Source organism: Myripristis murdjan, chromosome 6 (assembly GCF_902150065.1).
Source record: "Myripristis murdjan chromosome 6, fMyrMur1.1, whole genome shotgun sequence".
NCBI lineage: Eukaryota > Metazoa > Chordata > Actinopteri > Holocentriformes > Holocentridae > Myripristis > Myripristis murdjan.
The window spans coordinates 15,448,191-15,470,938 of record NC_043985.1 but is presented as its reverse complement, the minus strand read 5'-3'; the positions used below and the strand labels follow the sequence as shown (position 1 = coordinate 15,470,938).

Here is a 22,748-nt window from a genome sequence, read left to right as displayed (position 1 = left end):
TTATTTATTTACACTGGAGACGCTGTAATGAGTAACCCACAGTTTTAAAGGTGCATATACAGTCAGCCTATGAGGAAGGAACTATACAGCATCTATCCTTGAATGAATTATTGAATGAACAAATATTTTCACTGAAAAACTGAATTTCATTCTTCTTGAAATTAATCAATTTATTTCTAATTTGCCATGTAATATTGATGGGTTAACAGGTTTATTGATTTTGTTAATTGCTAGACACAAGTTTCTCTCATATAATTAATTTCCATATTAAAATCCATATTAATGATGATAAAGAGCAGGCCAAGTGTAAGATGGCTGTATACTGCAACTTAAAGCAGTCTCACTTATGCAAAAGGAAAACACAAGGAAAGCATTAGTAGCATTAATGTAATGAAAACATATGTTAGAGAGGTTTTACTTACAAATCCATGTTAAATCAATTATGTGATTATGATCATGCTTAACATGCTCACTTCTCTGTGAGGGCTAATCAGATTTCTGCTAACTCTCAATAGACTGAAACAAAATCTAACTTGAGTGTAGTTGATATAGGTGCGTTCTGTCCAGCTGGCAATGTCTTTATCCAGTTTGGTCCAGATGGACTTGAATCAACATCCAACACCCAATCAAACTGAGTGACACCAGCCCACCAAATCATCTCAAGTTGATTTTTTGTCAATCATCACAATATTGTAACAAATCAGTGAAACATGACTTTAAATGTATCCTTTTAACATTTACCATTAGCATGAACAGAATGAACAGCAGTAAGCCTGATTTGTGGGTTGGCCGTTGTGCAAAGGCAGCGAATAACAGATTATTGTGAAGTTCATTTGAAATGCAACTCCAGTACAGCGCGTTTGTGTATTCATGACGCCTAGACATGTGTTCTGGTGTGTTGGCTTAATGCCCACCAGTCAGATTTCAACCAACTCTCAGGCCAAAACAAATTTCCACTAATCACTGAAACTAAAATGCTGCAGTAAAGGTAGGGCTAATGCTCAACTTAAATGTCCTTGCTCGGGTTCTTTTTCTGTTGTAGTTTCGTTTGTCCGGCCCTCTCACCGACAGGATGTGTTCTCAGGCAGAAAAACTAGACTACCACTCCAAGGCATGCCAGAGTCAGCTGACTGCACTCACCCTAATGCAGATCTGTCTGTGTGTGTTTGCTGTGTGCATGTGTGAGCACTTGTGTGTGTGTGCATTCTTGTGCATGTGTGTATGTGTGCTCATTCACTGCTGTTCTTCCCTATGAGGACATACTGCTCCAGTGTCTTCACATGCAGAGGAAAAAAGTGGGGAAAAGCACCCAAAGTGAAGAGATTTTCAGTCTTAAACATGTGCTATTAGTGGTTAAGGGGTGTTCTATAATGGGTTTAGGACAGTGTAATAATAGCTTTAGGCTATGGTAATATTATACCTTATAGCTGTTACAGCTGTGCATTGGTGGCTTGGCTTAAAGTTAGGACAGAATCAGGGATGTAGTGGTAGCTGAGCTGATAATCATAATTCATCACAACAGTAAATTTTGATTCAGTATATTATTTTTGCATTTTTCACTTACGACTCTGTATAACTTTGATCTGCTTGGTGCTGGCCTACTTTCTATAGTGTATATTATGGATTTAGCTCCTACATATTAACACCAGTCAACAAAGGGGTAAAATCTACCAGTGCAAATACAAATCTAAGTAAAGTGGGTAAGGTGGGTTTACCCCCCACTTCACCCCTGGATAGAGTGAAGGCAGCGTGTAATGAATGGAAGTAAGTTAACGGAGTGCATTGTCAAGTGTGTGTGTGTGTGTGTGTGTGTGTGTGAGAGAGAGAGAGAGAGAGAGAGAGAGAGAGAGAGAGAGAGAGAGGGAGAGAGAGAGAGAGAGAGAGAGAGAAAGAGAGAGAGAGAGAGAGAGAGAATATATATACAGGACAGTCTCTGTGCAGACAACACCCAGTTGCACCTTGCCCGAGAGGTAATCGTCATTCCAGGATTAATCACCTTTGACCTCAAGCACTGTCAACAATAAGCTGCTCACTGGGATGCCCGTGCGACCAAATCCACCAGGAGCAGCCGGCTTGTCACATGACTAGCGTGCGCCGTGTGGGTTTATTTCCGTGTTCACTCAGGACTGAATGAACGGCCGCTGCTGTCAGACGCCTCCGCTTGCACCGCAAAACTGCGTCGCCGTGCGGGGACCATCGGGCGGGGGGACTCACGCAATCGCATCGCCTGGACCCACGCTGCGGCTGGACCATGCTTACGCGGGTGAAATCGGCGGTGGCCAATCTGATGGGAGGCATGATGGCTGGTGGCTCCAACGGTGACCATCTCGGCGGCTCGGATCTGCCGCTGAAATTCCCGTACAGCAGACCGGAGTTCCTGGGACTGTCGCCGGACGAGATAGAGTGCTCGGCGGATCACATTGCGAGACCGATCCTCATACTCAAAGAGAGCAAGCGGCTGCCGTGGGCCACCGGCTACGCAGAGTGAGTAACCTATGCGTCCATCTTTTCTTCCACAGCAGCACGTCGCAGCATCCTTTTCAAGTGAGCGTACCCTTTCTGGACCAGTGAGAGCTCTCAGCAAGGCGTAAACATGATCAGCTCCTTTTTTTTTTTTTTCTTAAATTATCATTCTCATTATTTCTATTATTGCCTGCTCGTCTGCTATATGTATTTCAAGAATACGGGATAAGGTGCAAGACACTTTTCCACTCTATTATAGGAAAAATCATTGTAACAGCCTACTCCTATGATGCATTTTAGAAAGACGCTGCCCAAATAGCACATCAAAATTAAACAGGAATATTATGGGAACGCCATATTAGGCTATAATGAGGCCCCAGGAGATAAAACTACCATCAACTCTTAGACTAAAACAGTAAAATGACATAGACATAATAGCCTACTGCAATAATACCATAGGAAAAAAAATAATAATAACATAACACGTGGTGAGGTCGCTGTTAACTCACTCTTGAGCGCCACAGACACTAGTTCCTATAGAAATAGGCTGTAATAATGATTTTTCATAAGCCTTTTATATTATATATCAATTTTATTATAGCCAACTAGTGAGGCTACAACAGCCTCGTTATTCTACCTATTTCATTGCCATGCTGCTACCACGGTCTGTGGTTATGTGTGGCTTTCTCATTTGTTTTAATAGTGGCCTACAGTATGTCTCAGTGTGTGTACAGCTGGTATGATGTGTTATGTATTACATGGAGCGGAGCATAATACTTCTGTGTCCTAACCCTAATGATAGTAGAAGGGCAGGTTTACAGTTGGCTGTTTGCTTATTAAATATTTACATTGTTAAACATCAACCTCTGTTATCTCCATTCAGCTTGATAAGTGAGATCACAACTGCATCCAGACCTAAGATCATCTGTTTAATTATTGATATCACATCATATGTGGGGGCCTACAGAATTCACCTGGGTTCCTGTGTTTCCTCATGCCAAGGCCACATTATGAGCCAGCATTTATAGTGCTACACCTCGACCCATGAAAAGCTAACTTGTTACTTGGCCTCCATAAAGTGTGCAGTATGCAGTGCCAAAAAAGAGGCAAGACATGAGAAAATGCAGACCCGATGAAATATTTTAACTGTTTCTAACGCCAACAAACAGTCATTTGCTGTTTTCAGGAGAGAGAAGTGAGGCATACATGCTGGACGAGTGTGGCATGCCTCACCCCCAGGCTCAAACAAGACCTGCTTTAAGCAAACAAACAGCTCAGTTTGCTTTTCATCTTATACAGTTTACATTTGAGAGTCAGATATATGAAGTCACTCTGTGGGCAAGCAGCAAGTGCACTGATGGGCTGTTGTCCTCATCGTTGTTATCAGCGTAAAGAGTGGCTAACGCCTGAGAGCACTGAGTCATATTCACTTCTCTTCAGGCAGTTTGGTGGCCTACTGTTTAGTGAGGCTTCTCTTATTTACAAGGTCGAAGGTTCAGTCCTTTGGGCAGTTCTAATTACGCAGTGTGTGATGTGGCAATTTAGTGCCCTGAATTCCTAAATTTGTTTGTTTGGTGGTTCTTTTTATCCACTTCATGCAAAAGATTTTCAAGCTTTTTACATGACAGAGTGACTGTTTCCCCAAGCTTAATTGTTTAATCAATGCTGCTCTCATAGGCTGATCTATTACCTCAGATGATGTACGACATGTAGTGAGAACACTGTGTGCAGGAACTCTCTCTGTCTGCATCTAATGTTTCAACTTCAGCTGCTCTGCTGAAGCTAATTCAGATGTGCAAATGCCTCTCATCTCAAGTCAGCCACGGCTACTGGCACACTTTTGGCTCGAGACCACTGACCGGTTCGGTCTCCCTCCCCAGGGCAATGTGGAGCACACAAAAAGTAAACAGGACAAAGTAATACCCGCTCCAGAGTTAGGCTTAGTGGGATGAGGCCTGTGCTTCCATAGAAAAGAATCCTATGAAATTCAAGCACTTGCCTGGCTGAGTGAGTGTGTGTGTGTGTGTGTGTGTGTGTGTGTGTGTGTGTGTGTGTGTGTATACATCTCTAAAGTGAAGACAGGGCCTCGAAGCATTTTGAATCACAGGACAGAAAAAGACTGGGAGATAATTCTCTCCTATGTTTGGAAACCATCGCCTACTCACTGGATGTGCACACACCCTCAGATGGGCTGCCTAAGTTTTGCTCAAACGATAAACCTGATTATTTTGCGAGATATTTTTATCACAGTTATTTGGTTTATTATTTTAATGAGCTTTTCATATCTTGTATCAACATCTTAATTGCTTTCAAAGAGAGCATATGTTCTGAGATTAAATGTTTCAACGTTGCTAGTAGGCTACTATTGATATTTGTGTAAACTAAAATTGGTAAATATTATAAAGGATTAATTTTGGGTTTATTTGGTATATATGGTAAAGGATTAATCATGCAGCTCTAGCTCTACAGTACATTATGAAGAGAGGCGATGCAGCCTCTGTTAGTGTGTGCCGATGTTTCACTGAGTGCCAACTTGGCGTGGCATCAGCCAAGAGCGAGCGCCACTGGGGATTTATCAACAGCTGGACAACCAGCAGGCTTTGTTGCTGTGAAATCCCACTGCCAGCAGAGAGAACCGGAGCCCATGTTGAGAGGATGTGATCCATACAGATCCACTTAGGAGAGTAAATGGGATCAGGTGTGAAATCTGTCACCGTCTGATAAAACTGAATTCATCTGAGTACTTTTAAGTTACAGCTAATTGGCTGGTGTTGCTCGAGGCGCTCAGCATGCCTGGTAGCGTCATGAAGTCATCGCTTTTACTATTTTGCACTCCACTGACAGTAAAGCTATCTGTACAGTATGTTAAAGTTGCCAAAGCTGTCAGTGTAACAGCATCACAAAAATCTTCTTTACTATACATTGAAGAATATGTGATTAGTTCAGGGATCTTTGAGGGGGTGACAAGTGTGTGTACTCACCAGTTGCGCTGCAAGATTACAGCAAAAATACATAAATACATAAGTAGCCTAAATGATAATACCATTTTTTCCGGAGATGTTGTGATCACATTTATGAGTTATTACTGTTAACCATGCAGATTTAAGGAACATTATTTCAATGTATTTTGCATCTTATATCAACATCCGGACTGTTTTTCATTTAGAACCATGTTCTAAATGAAATGAAACAAAATGCCAATATTCTTGGAACATAAACTATAGAAATTGAAATCATAGTGTAGGGATTTTGTATTTTTTTTTTTTTTTTGTAGCCCTGCCTGTCCATGTGTAGGCCTCTCTCTCTGAGCTGGCTGGGGTTATCCTGGGTTGAGTTCTTGTTTTGCTCCCAGTGGGAACAGAGGAAGAGCAGCTATGCTTCGGTATGGGTCCTGATGCACTCTCTGGGTGGGTGTGCTGTCAGGTCCACTGAGCACTGTCAATTGGATGGATCACAGAGTATCTTTCGCTTAATCTCGTCTTGTGTCTCTCAGTCTCTCTAACATACACAGGCTATAGCTTTGCACACCAAGTTCTGCTGTTTTTCCTCCTCATTTATTATTTTTCTCTCTTGAAAAGAACAAAGTGTTCCTGAGCGTCACTTTTTTACATGCTGTCAACAATCATGGGCACCAACCTTGACGAAGCTCCCCAATTTCCTTGCACCTCTGTGTTTACTGGACAGAGCGATTTTTTTTGTTTTGTTTTCTATTTCTGTTTCTGCCCACCCTGCAGAATATCTTTGGTCAGGGAAAGCATGAAGGTGAAAAACGAGTGGTCGGTGAATTATGGAGGTCACAGCGCCAATTTTCAGTCACACTATTGGAGAAACTTGCACATATCATAAGGTCAATGAACCCTTTTCCATTTCCTTTTTAAATTTGGATGTGTAATTCAAGAAACCAGCTTCATCATCAGTGTAGGCCTTCAATAGAAATGGAAACACAGCTAATGATGGTGGATAAAAACAAAGATAGTGGATTGAATTGTGAGAGCTTGTCTGGAGCTTCCTCATGTTACTGCCCAATGCTTCCAGTTAATAAGTAAGACAGACAGTAATAAGACAGTTCATCATTTGAACTCAATAGTTTGAATAGAATAGAATAGAAACAACTTTATTGATCCCACAAGGGGCAATTCGTATGTAACTTCCTCATCCCACAAGGTACAAACAGATAACAACAGTAACAACACTATGCATGCCAAGCACAGTCCAGTAAAACAGACAAGTAGGACAGACAAGTTATATAAAATACAGGCAAGAAAAGACATTACCCCTAGGTTCTGTTAGGACATAGTTTGCTTAAAGTTAGACAGTATAGAGCCTTTTTTCCAGTAGCCATTTTGACATGAATAGCAGAGTAAACACAGGTCTTTCTGATGACTTTAACTGCCTTATGTCTTAATGTCTGTCTTGTAATAAAGGTTCCATTCCATTTAGATCTAACAGAGCCAGTGTCCTGCTGTTGTGCATGCTGGATCACTAGAAAGGCTTTGGTGCATCTGTGTTTACCCTGCTATTTCATGTCAAAATGGCTGCTGTGAATAAGGATCATTAATTATTTACAACTGTGAATATATTTGGTCAGAATTGAAAGCCTATATATTTAAAAAAAATGAAGACACACACAGTGAAGCTACAGTCTTGTAGCAAATAAATTCAATTTTTTTTTCATCACAATACCATGATTTTTGTTTTGTTTTTTTAGAAAGGCAGAAGCTGAAATGTCTGTCATGCAATAAATCAAGAATCCTCAGTGGCTATAGTGGCTATAGTCTTTGAATGCGAATCTCTGTCTCTTCACTTTCTACATTTCCACATTTTCCCATTGACACCAGTAAATACACATGGCAAAATTACACCGATTTACTGAACCTTCTGGCTTGCCATACTCATCTGCTTTGTCTACTCTGTGGGTTTCCTAATCTTGCATAGCCGAAGCTCCATGCGAGATGATCCCACCAAACAATTTCTATGATATAATCACGTCACAGTGTGGGGATAGAGTGCATTATCTTAGTGTTTATCCACCATCTTTGACTCCATTCCTCACTTTATCTCCCTCAAATTACTTCCTGGCAGGAGAGTTGTGGAGGAGGAGTGAAAAACGTTTGGGACACACCGATTGATTGCATCCCTCACTCACTCACTCACTCACTCACTCACTCACTCACTCACTCACTCAGTGACCCAGTATCAATAATACATGCCCCTGCACACTCAGGAGCAGTTCAATCAATACTTGAATCGTTTCGCGTGTCTGTGTGTTCAACATGAATATCACTGTTGCACTTTGTTTTGACTGCAGCTCAGCAAACATGCATGTGTTAGGTTTTAATCAGTGTTTTATCCCTTTATCTCTCATCAGTGAACCAATGATGTCTTAAATAGCTAAATTCTTTTTTTTGCAGTAGTAGATTAAAAGTGTCGAGACGTGGTGACCAGAATGTTGTTGGTTCTCATCCTGGACCAAAAAAATTTAAACGTGGTTAAAGAAAAAAATAAATGAATACATTTACATTTTTTAAAGGGATAGCTCTAGGATATGAAACAGTGAAAAAGGGAAGCAGGGCATTGCTGAACAAAACAAGGGCACGCTCAGCAAACCTTTCTAGGGTAAATAAGGATTAAAATAGATCAAATAAAACTGTATTTATGAATTTGTATACTCTTGGCCTCTTCACTTATTGGAGTTGTTCCTTTTTGCCCTCAAGGGGCTTCTGGCTTTACATTGTTCTCTCAATTGTGTTTTCCATTGTAAGAAAACTAAATAAATGTCACACTCAACTCTGCAGACCAAGCACATGAGCAGACTTTACACACACAAAAGCTTCCCAGTGGGCAATCACATGACGCAGCACATGTTCTTGTGTTGTTTCTCCTCCTAGGGGACATCCCTATGAGGCAGAGTCAACAGAGTACTCTTGGAGTTTCTACCAGCTCTCTTTAATATGTAGCTACAGTATACAGTGTCATTTGAGCAACAGATCTGATATGCTGCTGTAATCAGGTTATAAGCTTATGCATTATCTCTATTGGTGATCTGGGAATTTCTCTTAACATTTCCCCAACATAACCCACCACTACAAAACATCATGTGCTGTGCCTCTGGCGAAGAAGATCACAAATGAACCGTCACATCTGCTTCATGGAGGAGATGCTGACCCGCAGGCCCATGTTACCAGCTTAAGATACAATAAAATGAAACTTTAATCATCCTTGTGGGGAAGCTGGGGCATTGCAGCTGGAAATAGCAACATGATGCAGCCAAGAAAAATAGAAAAAAAAGAAACAAAAAAAAACATGCAAAGTAGAATACAAACAGGAATATAGCAACAGTTATATGAACACATGCAACCAACAATTTTAATACTAGAACATGTTTGGTAAAATGTATGAATGAGCAATATAGGAAAATACAGCATTCGTAAGATATGAAAGATATGAAAATATACTAAACACATGACATATAGGGCATTTGTAATTGGTGGAAAAAGTACCATACAGAATGTTTAACACTGACTGTAGGAATATCAAGAGACTGAATAAACAGCAAAAGTACATGATGTGGAAAATGTAGTTGTGCTCACATAAACGTGAACAAGTTAAAGTCAAGGCATGCACAAATGTAAAACAACAACTGTACAACTTTAATTTCAAACAGTAAGTAAATTTAAACAATGTAAATGAATGAAATTGCATGTCTTCTACCTGTCTGTGTGTGGTTTGCCTTGTTTGTATACAGGACAAATGCCCCTTGGGCCTCCTTAATATAGATGTTACTGTCCCATAGCAAAAAAAAAGAAAAAAAAAAGAAAAAAAAAAAGATGTGGTTATGGTTGTTGATCAGTACCAGCACATCAACAATTACTTTCCCAGGTCTGGCTTTCAAAAACTCAAAACATTTGCAGGATAGTGTTACATACAAGTGGCCAACACATTTCATTCCCAAGCCAAAAAAGCAAATAACAAGTCAGTATTTTTATTATTATTTTTAATGCGATGTGTTGCCTTTTCACTTCACTTTATGAATGCAAAACTGCGACTTCTATATTTCTGTCCATTTCTGGCTACCATAAACTGAGACTTGTCGTGAATTACAGATTTGATTTGATTATATTCTAGGAAAAAACTTCAAGATGGATCAAGTGAGGTGAGTTCTCTGTGAATGTAGAGCATCATTTAGTGACAGTACAATGGTTAAACAGCTCTGCTAGTATGTGGAACTATTACTTCTGTTTTTGTGTACAGTGTAAGAGTCGCACTGAAGTGTTTATTGCTATTTGCTAAAGCTACAGCTGATACATAAAGTGCAGGCATAGGCAGAATAATTCAGAGCAGAACAAGGGTCTAATTTTCAAAAAGTAGACCAGTGCTACACTCAAATGAATGTTATTTGCAGTGGTAAATATAGCACACAGCATGGCTTTGTTGCCACACATAAAGCACATTGTGACATATCATAAGCAAAGTCAGATGAAATACATACCATGCCTTAGGAGGAACTCTGGTATTAGTGTATTATACGATTGTTACTAGCTATATAGTTGAGCCTGTAAGTATTAACCCCAGAGGGTTTCTGCACATGGTGTGTATTATCATAGCTAATTCTCTTATCATAATGTGTTCGAAATGACCTTGCAGTTCCTAATAATGCCTTTGGAGCCACACCTTTAGTCGAGTGCTGCTGAGAAAAAATTTCCCCAGACCTAAAAACCGACACACACTGGATTATCGTGCACATGGCGTAATTAAGGTCACAGCATTGTCTCAGATATAAAGAAGTGAAATGAGGTAACTGAAGATGACAGGCCTTGTCTCGCACACCATTCACCCCTGAGGGTGTGGATGGCTTTCCCTCTCAGATCAGAGATGAAAGCCTCGGAAGCTCGACTCTTGTTAATCTTGTGATCCTCCAGGGTCAAATGAACATCACTCACTGCGCTGCTTTGGTCTCAGACATGGGCGATGATGCCTTAGGTTCTGGGCCTCGGTGCCACTTGTGAAGTTACAGCGAGGCTCTGAACGTTTGAGGTCATGGGTGTCACCTTAGCTTTGCCAGAGTGCAGCGAAATTGTCTTGTCATTCATAGCCTCTGTTGTCTTCAGCTTCTGTCTGAGATCTGAGCCATTGATCTGAGATCAGTTCCGTGAGGATTACAAGGATGGAATTATTTGCCTGAGGACTTGGAACAACATTATTATAGCGCAGCAGACACTCCATTATGTAGCATGAGATAAATCCTCTTAATAAAGTAATTCAAAGGAAAAGGCCGGCATTAAACACACTGATACTTTAAAAGCTTCGACTAGACGTTTTCATTGCATTCCTGATGCCGTTTTGTTGTTTGATATTATATTTTCTTATTCTAACCAGTGTGAAGTCACAGAGAGAGAATCTCAGCATAGTTACAATGACATTTAATAGCAGCAAAAAAAAAAAAAAAAAGAACAAACAAATAAAAATAAAATAAATAAAACGGAAACATTAGCTATAAGGTTTCAGTGTCAACCTCTAAAAATAAACCAGCAAGGGCTTTTTGTCCAGGGAAAGCACTCACACATTTTTCTCCCAATGTAGCTGCAGCTGCTCTGGGTGTGCATCATATTCGGTGAGTTTATCAATGGAAAAACAGATATGCACCCTAAAAATGACAAAACCAGCCAACATAGACAGAAAGTAAGTCAAGAATACCTCTCTTTAAACAGTTGTTATATGTTTTGGGATGGCGTTTTTCCTTGAAGGTTAGCAGTAAAGTTATTTATCCAGTGGCTGGAGCACCAGCAGATCCTTTAAGCTGCTCTCATTTGAGCACTGTGTGGAATGCGAAATATATTTATAACTTATTTGTTGGAGAAATTGGGAATTGGCACTAATACAAGAGGCTGATCAAAGGCAGTCGTGCTTTCTGAACTTGCCTGTTAACTTCCTGTCAGTTTTATAACCCACTGTGTTTTCGTAGCTGGAGACAGAGGATCCCTGCTCTGCTCTGCTCATCTCTTTAGTCAATTAGGCTTATTTATATAGGATCCTGCAGGCGGCACCATATGGAAATAATCACTCTCACATTGCTGTTTATCTATGGAGTGTCTCATTAATTGCTTACTATAATTCTATCTCCACTTGGTTTGGAGCGAGGCTGGGTTTGAAGATACACAACACATGCAAGCTGACTGGCTACTTTCAGTGAGCAGCTAATTTGCTGGCATTCTAACCAATATCTCTTTTTGCTTTTTAGCATAATAAAGGTATTCATTGTTATTACTTTACAGTCTGTTGACTGCAGAGATATTAATAGCAAGCTGACAAAAACTCAAAATAATCTTTGAAAACATGATATAGGCTATTGTATCCACAGGTTTGATATGGCATGAGGCCCACAGTAAACCTAACTTCCCATCAGGTTTGATTAAATAGAGAATATCTGGAGTACTTCTAAATGAGAGTATGTTTGTCTGTCACTAGAGCAGCTCTCTGCCAGGTGTTGTATAATGCATTATTTATCTGTTTTTCTCTTCCTTGACCTACATGTATGGGAGTCATGTTATAGTATACCTATTTGGAGAGGCAGTGCATTATGTTTCAGTTTTAAAATGTATGAATCTGCAGGCCACATAATAAAACAAACTTTTTTTCTACTAAAAAGTCAGCCGTCTTACTTAGTCTCATAGTATCACTCAACATAGCATATGCCAAAGGTACTATAGTGAATGATCTACTGAACGCACATGGATGATTTTGGTGTCGGTCCATTACATGATGGGTAATTTAATCGGATAATCTCTTTTAAAGTGGTATGTTTCTTTTTAGTGCATTTTCCTTTTTCAGCACGCATACCTCCATAACACACATGCACAACATCATTTGTTTCTCTTGGTATTGTCTGGCACACTGTCACCACCAGCATTCAGGAATTTTCTCCATATGTCAGTACTGATACATTCCCTCAGTAAAAGCCTATCGCCTGGGTGTTATTTTCTTTGACTCTGATAGATATGAGGAAATGAAATGAGGTGAGAAAAGATGACAAGTCAAGCATGTCATGTTGGATAAAGTACATTCCTCATGTTGAGTTAGAGTAGGGTTCAAGATGAAAGTAAGGAGCTGGTGCTCACTCCTGGTTACTAGAGCAGTCATTATCTGCATTCATAATGTGCCTTAGATGTTCTACCAAAATGAGACATTGATGTAATGCCAGTGTTTGTCCTGTCATCTTCTCTCTCTCCAGGGTGATCAATGCAGGAAAGAGCACTTTAAATGAGGACCAGGCCTGCTGTGAGGTGCTCATGGTCAGAAGGAGACCTGCAGCAAGCTCCACACCCAGCCGGGCACCCATGGCCCGCAGAAGGTCCTCCCTGCCCAACGGGGAGGGCATGGGCCTCCAGGAGAACCTGGTGAGTCAAGCTGAAGAACCAGATTCCAACATGAAATATCCACTACTTGGTTAAAGCTGCATTAGGTAAAATGTTCATTCAAACATCTGGATGTCTCATCAGCCTGAGTTATAAGTGTGGTTGTAATAGAGAAGAGCATCTAATCTTCCCTAATTGCAGTGCCATATATTCGCCCTATTTGCCCACTTGGGTGTGCTTACATTCTGGCCCACAGGACGTGATGACTTGAAACTTGAGAGTGAAATACAAACTGTCACCTAAACAGCAGTAAGTGAGCGCTCTGTCCACAGAAAACTGGACTGTCCGGGTTGGTAAAAGTGAGCATACTGTGTACCGTTTACTGGTATCACCTTACATTACTTCTGGCTATTGTAGTTCAAATCACTGCCATTTGGATCCCCCAACAAATGAATTTGGCTGGTGCAGCTTTAAAAGTGACACAGTCTCTTAAAAAAAGGTCATGGCACAAATTTAACAACAACAACAAACAATTTCTGATACTGATTAAATTTAGTACATTGCAGAAAGTATCCATCTGAACTTGTCCTTATCTAGTACTAGTTGTATCTCTTTTATTTCTTAAGAATTAAATGAAATGGAAATTACCATTATTAGACTGATACCAGTGGAGTGAGTCAACTTTTCTTTGCCTTGTTTAAAGATATCCAAACTTGGGAAACTAAACTGGGAACAAGTGGAGCTGTTTCACACATCTTCACTTGTTTTGAGAACATGATGATTCAGAAAACATGAAATGAGACTCCATCTTTTTCATTTCGCTCGTACAGTAGGTTAGCAAAATGACATCACTCGCTACAGACTGGGTTCTCAATATTTTGGCATTTTTTTCAGTGACATCCAAATAACGATTTTTTTTCACAGTGGATGCAGTCCTTGAATGTCCCTGGGGCTTCCTGATGGGACCTGCTGTCCCCTCATTCTGTCCCGTCAGCAGTTTATTGCAGCGTACAGCACAGTCCTTTACAGAGCGCAGAGGCCATCAGCATTGGTGGACAACCACTCATGCGGGCGGGCACACGCGAGCACATTTGCTTATAGAACCTTGAAAAAAGCCATGAGTACACACACACACATGCAGATATGCACAGATGTACACACACAAACAAGACCGCTATATTTGCCTGAAAAGCTACAGTAATGTTATAGAGCAGCAAACTATTGCTGGGTCACTGAAAAACATTAGACGTGTCATTTTTGTTCACATGACATTGAAAGTCCGGTGATGATCTCTGAACTTTAAAACACAGAAAATGTAGACGCTGGGGTTTTCCTTTGATTCGGATCCATGAAACACAATCCAAGCCGAAGATATTTCTTAACATTCGTCTAGCGTCTGTTTCTTTTGTACCGGGCTTAAACAAATGGCCAAAAGTGAGCTGAGCACTGATGTCTATTTCCTTTGTCCAACCTTCTCAGCCCACCACTGCTGTACTCAGGCCCACCCAGAGCCTACAGCAAACTCATGCAAGTACCCTATGACTCACCACTGCAGTGGTACTGGACTGATAAAAGTAGTGTAGAGCCTTTTTAGTGCTCTTTGCTTGCTTCATAGGCTCATGTTGTAGAGTCAGACCGCACTGTGCTTAGAAAGTCAGAGCTTTGTCTGTGCAAATGTGTGCTAGTAATCATCTCCATCTCAAGGCTGCAGGGAAATGGTATGGTTTGCGTTATCCCGCTTTCACACAGCGAGCAACTCAGTTGATGGATCGCTCTTGTCTGATTGACTGTGGGCTGTGTGAGAGGCTCTGATTGCATCTAGTGGTCTTGTACAGACACAAAGTTCTGAACAGGAAACTGATATGCTTTGGTGTTGTCTCTCATTAGACATCATTCTGATGGGTTAACGTAGCTAGCAATAAAAAAAAAAAAATAAATAAACATAGAAAAAGTCATTTAAATGATTTTCAGCCTCACCGTTAACGACAACAATGGATGCATCTGTTTTCCAAGTATCATGTTTAAGACATTTACTCTCTAGAAATGAAAGCTGTACAAATGGAAAGCTTTCATTTGCTATAATCAACTTCTTGTCCATTTTCCACTCACGAGGTAGAAGATATTCTGTATAGGGAGGAGATAAGAGACTCATGGGTTTCAGAGTTGGCAAAGGCGTAGCGTCACACTGGACCATGTGCACCATTTTAAGCCAATCATATCAGTCCCCGACATCATGAAGCTGTCTTCTGAATTTCTCAACAGTTGCAGTCTCTCACTGCAGTGAATGCTAAGCCCAACTCTCATCAGTAGGGAAACAAGGAAATGCAGAAATCTGATCCGGCTGCTCGCAGTGTGAATGCAGGCTCACAGATGTAAATGGTGACATAATTGCTCATTAGTGTGCCTGTGTTTTCATGTTTGTGTTCATGATTGATGTTCTGCCTGTCTGTTTGTCTGGATCCAGGACACGGAGGGCATTACCTTCCACTACTGGGCGTTGTTTGATGGCCACGCTGGCACCGGGGCGGCTGTAGTGGCCTCCCGCCTCTTACAGCACCACATTGCCCTGCACCTCCAGGAGGTGGTGGACATCCTCAGCACTCCAAACCTGCTGCCCCCCACCTGCCTTGGGGAGGAGCTCATCAATCACCACCTAACCCCCACGTCCCACCGTGCCCTCACCAGGGCCGCCTCGCTCCGGGGCGCTGCAGGGGCTCCGGGTTCCCCCAGCACCCCGCCGACACGCTTCTTTACTGAGAAGAAAGTCTCACAAGAGAGCCTGGTGATCGGTGCCATCGAGAACTCCTTCAAAGACATGGTAGGAGGGCTGCATATAAAATAGATATGGTAGATGTCTGACTGTGTCACATATTGAAAGAATACACTGACTTCTTGGAAAATAAGGTCTATTATTGACTCTCCAGTTTGCATTGAGAAGAGTGTAGCAGTACCTCTGTGGACCTCTGCAAGGACAGTATGTTGCAATGTAAGGTGTTTTTAAGATGATGCAAACTTTGCACAATCCTTCCATCATCCACAGAAAGAAACATATTCATTCAGTGAGACAATGTCACATTAGTATAGAAAACATTGTGTCGCTCAATGATAAGCCTAGGGATGGATGGATGGAGGTGGTCTGAGATTCTGTATCATTATCAAGCAATATCAGCTTTGACAAGCAATATCGTATCAGTCCAAAAAGGATTACACTGCCTTATATTTGGGTGATAGTGAAATTTGGCATTTTTGTGGGCCCTGTTTCTTGGAGTGTGTCATTAGTGCAACTGTCAAATTAGCAACATAACAAGACAGACTTCCTATATTGGTATCGGCTGTTACGGGTGGTAATATATCAGGATGAGCTGCAAAAAGGCATATGGTTTCCTCCCTAATTAAGCTGATTACACACATCTAATGGGGCTGGTGGCCAAGATGTTGCTGGTTTGAATCTCCAGACTGGCTGGGAAATGTGGGAAGGGACTGTAATGAGTGGTCTCCCCTCTGTTAACAGCTACTCTATAGGTGCCATTTACCCCTGTGTTCTCAGTGGCCAGTGGTACATGACTCTTACTGTACTGGGCAGCTGCTAGATGTGAACATAAGATAATATTTGAGAAAAAAAAAAAAAAAAAGTCAAATAAATTGAAGTGGCCAAACTATTTAAAATTAAGCTAAGAGAAATATTTTATTTTTTACCCTTGTTATATTCTTCATGTAATTTACACACATACTGCTAGATGGTCATCATTGCACAATGTTGTAAACATTTCATGTGAAATCAATATTGAATTTACAAATCACTTTCCATTGACTTCAGTGCAGTTGCAGAAGACTACCACATTTATTAGGAACCCGCACACAGACAGGCAATCGGTATGCTTTCTAAACATCCATTACACTTTAATTATTCGCTTAGTCAATTGATATTGATTCTGTGTAATTAGACAATCAAGCAGTACGCAGAGGCCGCCCAGTTCACTGCTGTCGGCTTACAGGAAGAAATGCAGAGACACTGGATAGCTGGATAGCCTCTCGTTGCTATACTCTCTCTCTCTCTCTCTCTGTGTGTGTGTGTGTGTGTGTGTGTGTGTGTATGTATGTATGTATAGAGAAGAGAGTATGTGGGGTTTGAAGGCAACAATGGTGTCGGTGGTAACTGGAGCTCTCGGGGCTGTGACCCCCAAACTGGGAGAGTGGCTCCAGCTGATTCCAGGAACAACATCTGGGATCTCTGTCCAGAAGAGCGCAGTCCTCAGAACAGCTAAGATACTGTGCCGAAATATCAGGCTCCCAGGCCTCTGGTAGAGGACCTGTGCTGAAACACAAGACAAGGGGCGAGTGGGAAATTATGTGTGTATGTATTTATATATATGAATATATGTATATACATACACACACACGCGCACGCACACACGTCTTTTGTATATGACATGACATGTGTTAGCTCTTAATTAAGTTGAAACAAGCTCTTTCTTCCAAGCTCTTCTGGAGCAGCCCTGAGAGAAGAGTAGGCGTCTTACCAGCTGGGCACAGGCGATAAGGCACAGGAGGTCGACATGTGATCACACAGACACACGCACACAATGCACGCATATACCAAACTCCAGCACAGCATCCACACACACAGCACACACACAGACTCTCACACCGTGTGCGTTTCCAATCCATTATGCATCACTGTTCCCTTCAAATCAGAAATATACGGTGCCAGTCAGTCAGCAGCGGCAGAGCCAGAAGAAGTGATGTACGTTCTGCCGCAGGTCACAAACACTTGCCATCTGGCCACGCTCAAAGTGGATGTTGGAGACTCAACTCAGGCAGAGGCCAAGCAGTCGAGAGCAAAGCCAATCAAAACATTGCGGACTTGTCTGACAGGCTTTGGGGACGGAGAGGTCAGAGGTTACGGGCCTCATGTCTCAGCTTAGCTCTTAACTCTTCCTGTTGGGTTGAGAAAGATCGATGATCTTACATACTAATAGAGCCAAAAAATGAAATCTGTCAATGTTTGTTGTTTTATAGTCAGTCTGGTTTTGTTCGCTGTGAAATAGCAACATAAACCAGCAATCAGTGCCAGAAAATCACTGGACTTAGTAGAGGAGAGAGTTGAGCGATAGACAAAATACAATATCATGATATCTTTGAGTAAAAACCTTGATATTGACACTCTGACAATGTTGTAGGGATGAATAGTAGTGCTTTCACAAGACATTTTCACAAAAGATCCTTTTGATAAACAGTCACTAGTAATGTAGATATAACATGTAGAGAAAAATAATAGGACAACTGGATCAGTCTAATAAGTTCAGAAAATTGCACCTCTTTACTGTAATGCAGCCTTTAAAATCAGGAAAAGAAAAAAAATAAACAAGTATTATCCTGATATCAAAAATCCCAGATATCTAATTTCACAGTTTTGACATAATATTCATATGCTACCCTGCACTAATAGTCTTAGTTTACTTTTCTGTGACAATGCAATGTAATCCTGTCCTGATGCTGTAAGCCCCGTGCATCTGTCACTCCCAGCAAGTCAAAACAGATGCTGTGAATGATTTGCCAGCTGACCCACGTCTGCATTTCCCCCCTGACTCACTGCAGTGTCGAGATGATGTGCTTTGCTAAAGACTCGCATTTTCCTTGTGGTTGAAAGCACTTGGCAAAGTTAAATTAGATTTTGACAGATTAATCTCATTACCAAATACAAACCCCACATCCTGATGCTTCCCCCTTTTGACCACTAGATGGTAGTATGCAATAGCATTTTTTTTTCTAGCAACCTGCACTGCTCCACAAACTTAACAAACAAAAATAATGTTTTAGATTATTATGCCTCGGAGTGTGTTGGAGCAGTTACAGCTTGTGTAATTACTGGTTAGTCGGTGAACTGATAGGCCTGCTATGAAATGTTCCTGGCCAATGAGGTGATGTTGATCCACATATAGTCATGTGGATGTTGTGCTAAAATGGAGTGCCATGTGTTTGGCAGACATCAGTAGTGATCCAGCTTTTCAATAAGATTTAGATGGGATGCTAAAAACCAGCGATGATTCAGTCTTCACTGTATATTTAGCTCTCCACTTCCCTTCCTGATTTCATTATGCAATGACATTGGCATCTGCTTTTCTCTACCTGCCTTGCTCTGTTTCTCTCTCTCTCTCTCTCTCCCTCTCTTTCATTCCATCTCTTCTTCATTTCTCTTGTCAAACGCGTCTCTCTGCCCACGACTCTCACCAGTCAACAAACAACATCTCGCCAGCTCTCCCTCTGATTCCCTTCTCTCTCATGCCTCCATCCCCTCCAGCTCTTTCTCCAGCTCTGAATCTGCACTTTTCACCCCCTTCTTCTCTCCTTCTCTCACCGTCTCCACTTTTTTTTTCTTTCTTAAAGAGGAATTGCACTGAAATCCACACTTGCACTGAAATCCACAGGTAATGCATTTCACTGATTTCCAAAATGTTGCATTCCTTCAATTTTTAGACCTCTGCTTAAAAACTGACAAAACAAACTAAATGCATGTGTTGGTGGTTATAAGCCATATTTTGTGGAATAATAATAATAATGATAATGATAAAACCTTTCTTGAAGTTCATTATTTCATATTTCAAAAATATTACCACATCCAGTCAGTTATCTACTTGTCTCCAATATGTTCTTTAATTTATTATAATTTTGGTTATCATGATTTAAAATTAGTTGTAAGCTTGTTCAAACATCTAGTTTTGCAGAGCAGCCGCCCCAAAGTCAGTTGTGGTGGATTATTTTCCCCCCCTTTTTTTTTCTTTTTTGATGAAGCTCATTCTTTAAGAAATTGGAAAGTGTCAAGAGAATATGGGGAGCTTTGGTATCTCTTTAAATCTCTGTCTCAGAGTTCACTACCAAGCCTCTGCAGCTTATCAGAGGGATCCACCTTTAATTCGCCTCTGACACGAATCACCGCATTCCTATGGAGGCAGCCTGTTTGCAGAGAAGCTGCCAGAGTCCGATAAACACACAGCGACGTGTACACATCAAAAAGAAAGCGTGGCTTAGAGACAGAGGCTTATCAGCGGAGTTGTGGGTTGGCCCAGGACAGGAATAAGAGGGGATGAGATCTCTGGCCCCGTCTGCTCCTTCTTGGCCTACGACATTTATCTGTAGTCCTGTAGGAGGTACTATGTGTAGGTGTGTGTGTGGTTTTGTGTCCTGTATATGGTGTGGTAAGGAGTGTTGAAAGAATGATTTAGTCACCACAGTGAGTCTCAGTGTGTGTTGTCCATGCCCTATGTGAAGAAATATCTGAAAGATGAATAAAACTTCACCGTGTTAAGATGGGAGTTAAGTTGAAGTCATTTCATCTCATCTTCAGTCTTAAAATCTTGTTTTTCTTAAAATAATTGGGAAAAAAATCTGCCAGTGGGGCAAGAAAATCCCACTTGTTTTCAAAGTTTTTTGATTCAAGTGTCTGTTTCTGGATACTAGTGGGCTGATCTGCCTTACACTGCCTTGTTTCAGCGTATTTATACTAAAAAATTCTGTAACAAGAGAAACTGCATATGAAAGTGGAATTACCTCATACCAGTGGCCGATTTTTTTTCACTTGTATGAGGAAAAACAAGATTGTAAGACTGAGTATGAGACTATATAACTTGTAGAAGTCTGTCTCTCTCTCTCTCTCTCTCTCTCTCTCTCTCTCTCTCTCTCTCTCTCTCTCTCTCTCTCTCTTTCTCTCTGTGTGTGTGTGTGTGTGTGTGTGTGTGTCATGATCTAGTGGCGGGTCTGCCTGCGTGTTGTTCCTCTTAGCGGAAGTGGAGAGGAGAAAGGTGTAGATGTTTATGCAGACATTTTCATTATTAAAGACTTTGCCCGCAGCAAGAGGCATTGGATACAGCCAGGATAAATATGTATGGCTTGCTATAGATTCATAATTCATCCCGGGTGAAGGACACATTTGTTCTCGACCCTCCCAAACCTCCCCCCCTCACTCCTTGCCCCCTCCCTCCTGAGAAAAGTGTTGCTTCCCCTCAGGCAGACAGCAGTCGGTTGGGTATATATATGGGTATGTTCATGTATGTGTGTGTATGTGTGTGTGTGTGTGTGGTGGTGGGGTGGTGGGGTGGGGGTGGGGGGGGGGGGGTGGGGGGGGGGGGGGGGGGGGGGGGATGACAACCACTGCATGTGCATATGTGAGTATAATATGTTTATTTCTGCACACACTGGATGAGAGTGCACGTGTCCATGTGTGTGTATCTGATATACATTATATGTGTGTAAGAGTGTACTTATGCATGGATTAGAGTTGGATCTGTGTGTGTACGTGTGTGTGTGTGTGTGTGTGTGTGTGTGTGTGTGTGTGTGTGTGTGTGTGTGCGCATGCGAGCAGGTGTGATATGTGTTGTATGTGTTTATTACAGACATCAAATTGTTTTTTTGTTTTTTTTTGGAAATCTACAGGGGGAAAAAAGGGAGAGAAATAATGTGTGTGTGTGTGTGTGTGTGTGTGTGTTTCTTTCTGCATTCCTAAACTATATCTTACTTACATTTTCTAATAACACTGTCACACTAATGCCATCAATGTCAAAGTATTATATTGCAGACATCACCCACCTACACACACACACTGATTCCTGAATCCTGACACAGAAATATGCTGCTGTACACACACACACACACACACACACACACAAAGCAGTTGCAATCAGATGGTGGTAGTCAGCAGCGCGGCAGAAGGCGATATGCTTTAGATGGGGTGAACATCCCTAAGGGGAAAACATGTTAAGGATGGACTTGCTGTAAATGTATTAGCCAATATTTTTCATCTCACTCATTCTGCTGATAGAGAAGCTGCGGTGGCTCCCGGGGGCCCCTCCATTTCCCTTGAATAACTTCCTAGTTTTCTTTGCGATTAAAGCCCCCTCAGGACGCATTAACAGCAGACCAACAATAGCCCGGGCCAGTATAAAAGGGTTAAATGAAGTGCGAGCAGCTTGGTTCAAATTTATGTTAGCATTTTGATTAATTCAGTGACAGTTTAATTATTCATCTAATTAATGAGCTGATAGCATGGATTTTTTTTTTCAAATCATTTTTTGGTTTAATTAGCACCAAATTAATCTGGGCTAATTAACTGGTGTAATAACCAGTGGTCCCTCCAAACATTTGCTCATCTCTTTGGTTTCCATTCCGTTTTATTGCTCTTTGACTTATGGCACTCTTGATTAATGAATTCATTATGATGCTATAATTAATAATAGCATCATGCCAGATTTTAAGTATCAGGTCAATATTTTACTCCATATCAGGTTTTCGCTTAAAAGGTATGCGCTGCTGCTTGATAGGAAAAAAAAGTTTTTGAAGCCTCTGATGATTAGAAGTGTGATTATGTGCAGAGGATGGGCTTGGATTATGTGCTCTCATTTGAGGATTAATTTCTGTGTGTGTGTGTGTGTGTGTGTGTGTGTGTTCAGGACATCCAGATAGAAAAGGAGAAGGCAGTCTACAACATCTCAGGGGGCTGCACAGCTCTGGTGGTTGTCTATTTACTTGGGAATCTCTACGTGGGGAATGCCGGGGACAGCAGGTGATGCACACACACACACACACACACACACACATACACATACACAAGGACACACACATAACACGATGATTACCGGGATGATTTGAAAATTCGAAATCATGGTTTTTGTGATGAAAATGATCATGTGTGTCTTTATTATCGAGGTAGTGTTAAAATGTAGTCATGTGCAATGGGTGTGTGGTTAACACCTAATTAAATATTTTTTTTTCTGTTTTGACTTTATCTGACTGAGTAACACAGAAGGATCTAGAAATACTCACACCTCAACCATTAAAGGCACGATGCTGCAGCCATGTTGAAACATCACAGCCGGGCCAATCCGACAGCTAGAATCCCAATTTATCCGACTTGATTGTCCAACTTGATATGCTGTTATA

General features: G+C 41.2%; 1 protein-coding gene across 1 annotated transcript in view; it reads left to right on the top strand.

Annotated features, from left to right (window-relative positions):
- Window positions 1–2,008: 2,008 nt before the first annotated feature.
- ppm1h (protein phosphatase, Mg2+/Mn2+ dependent, 1H) overlaps window positions 2,009–22,748 on the top strand; it is a 33,776-nt gene continuing 13,036 nt past the window's right edge. The window contains exons 1-4 of the mRNA XM_030054371.1: window positions 2,009–2,484; window positions 12,692–12,857; window positions 15,280–15,633; window positions 22,259–22,371. Coding sequence (XP_029910231.1) covers window positions 2,252–2,484; window positions 12,692–12,857; window positions 15,280–15,633; window positions 22,259–22,371 — 866 coding nt within the window. The 5' untranslated portion in view covers window positions 2,009–2,251. The remainder of the gene's footprint in view (window positions 2,485–12,691; window positions 12,858–15,279; window positions 15,634–22,258; window positions 22,372–22,748) is intronic.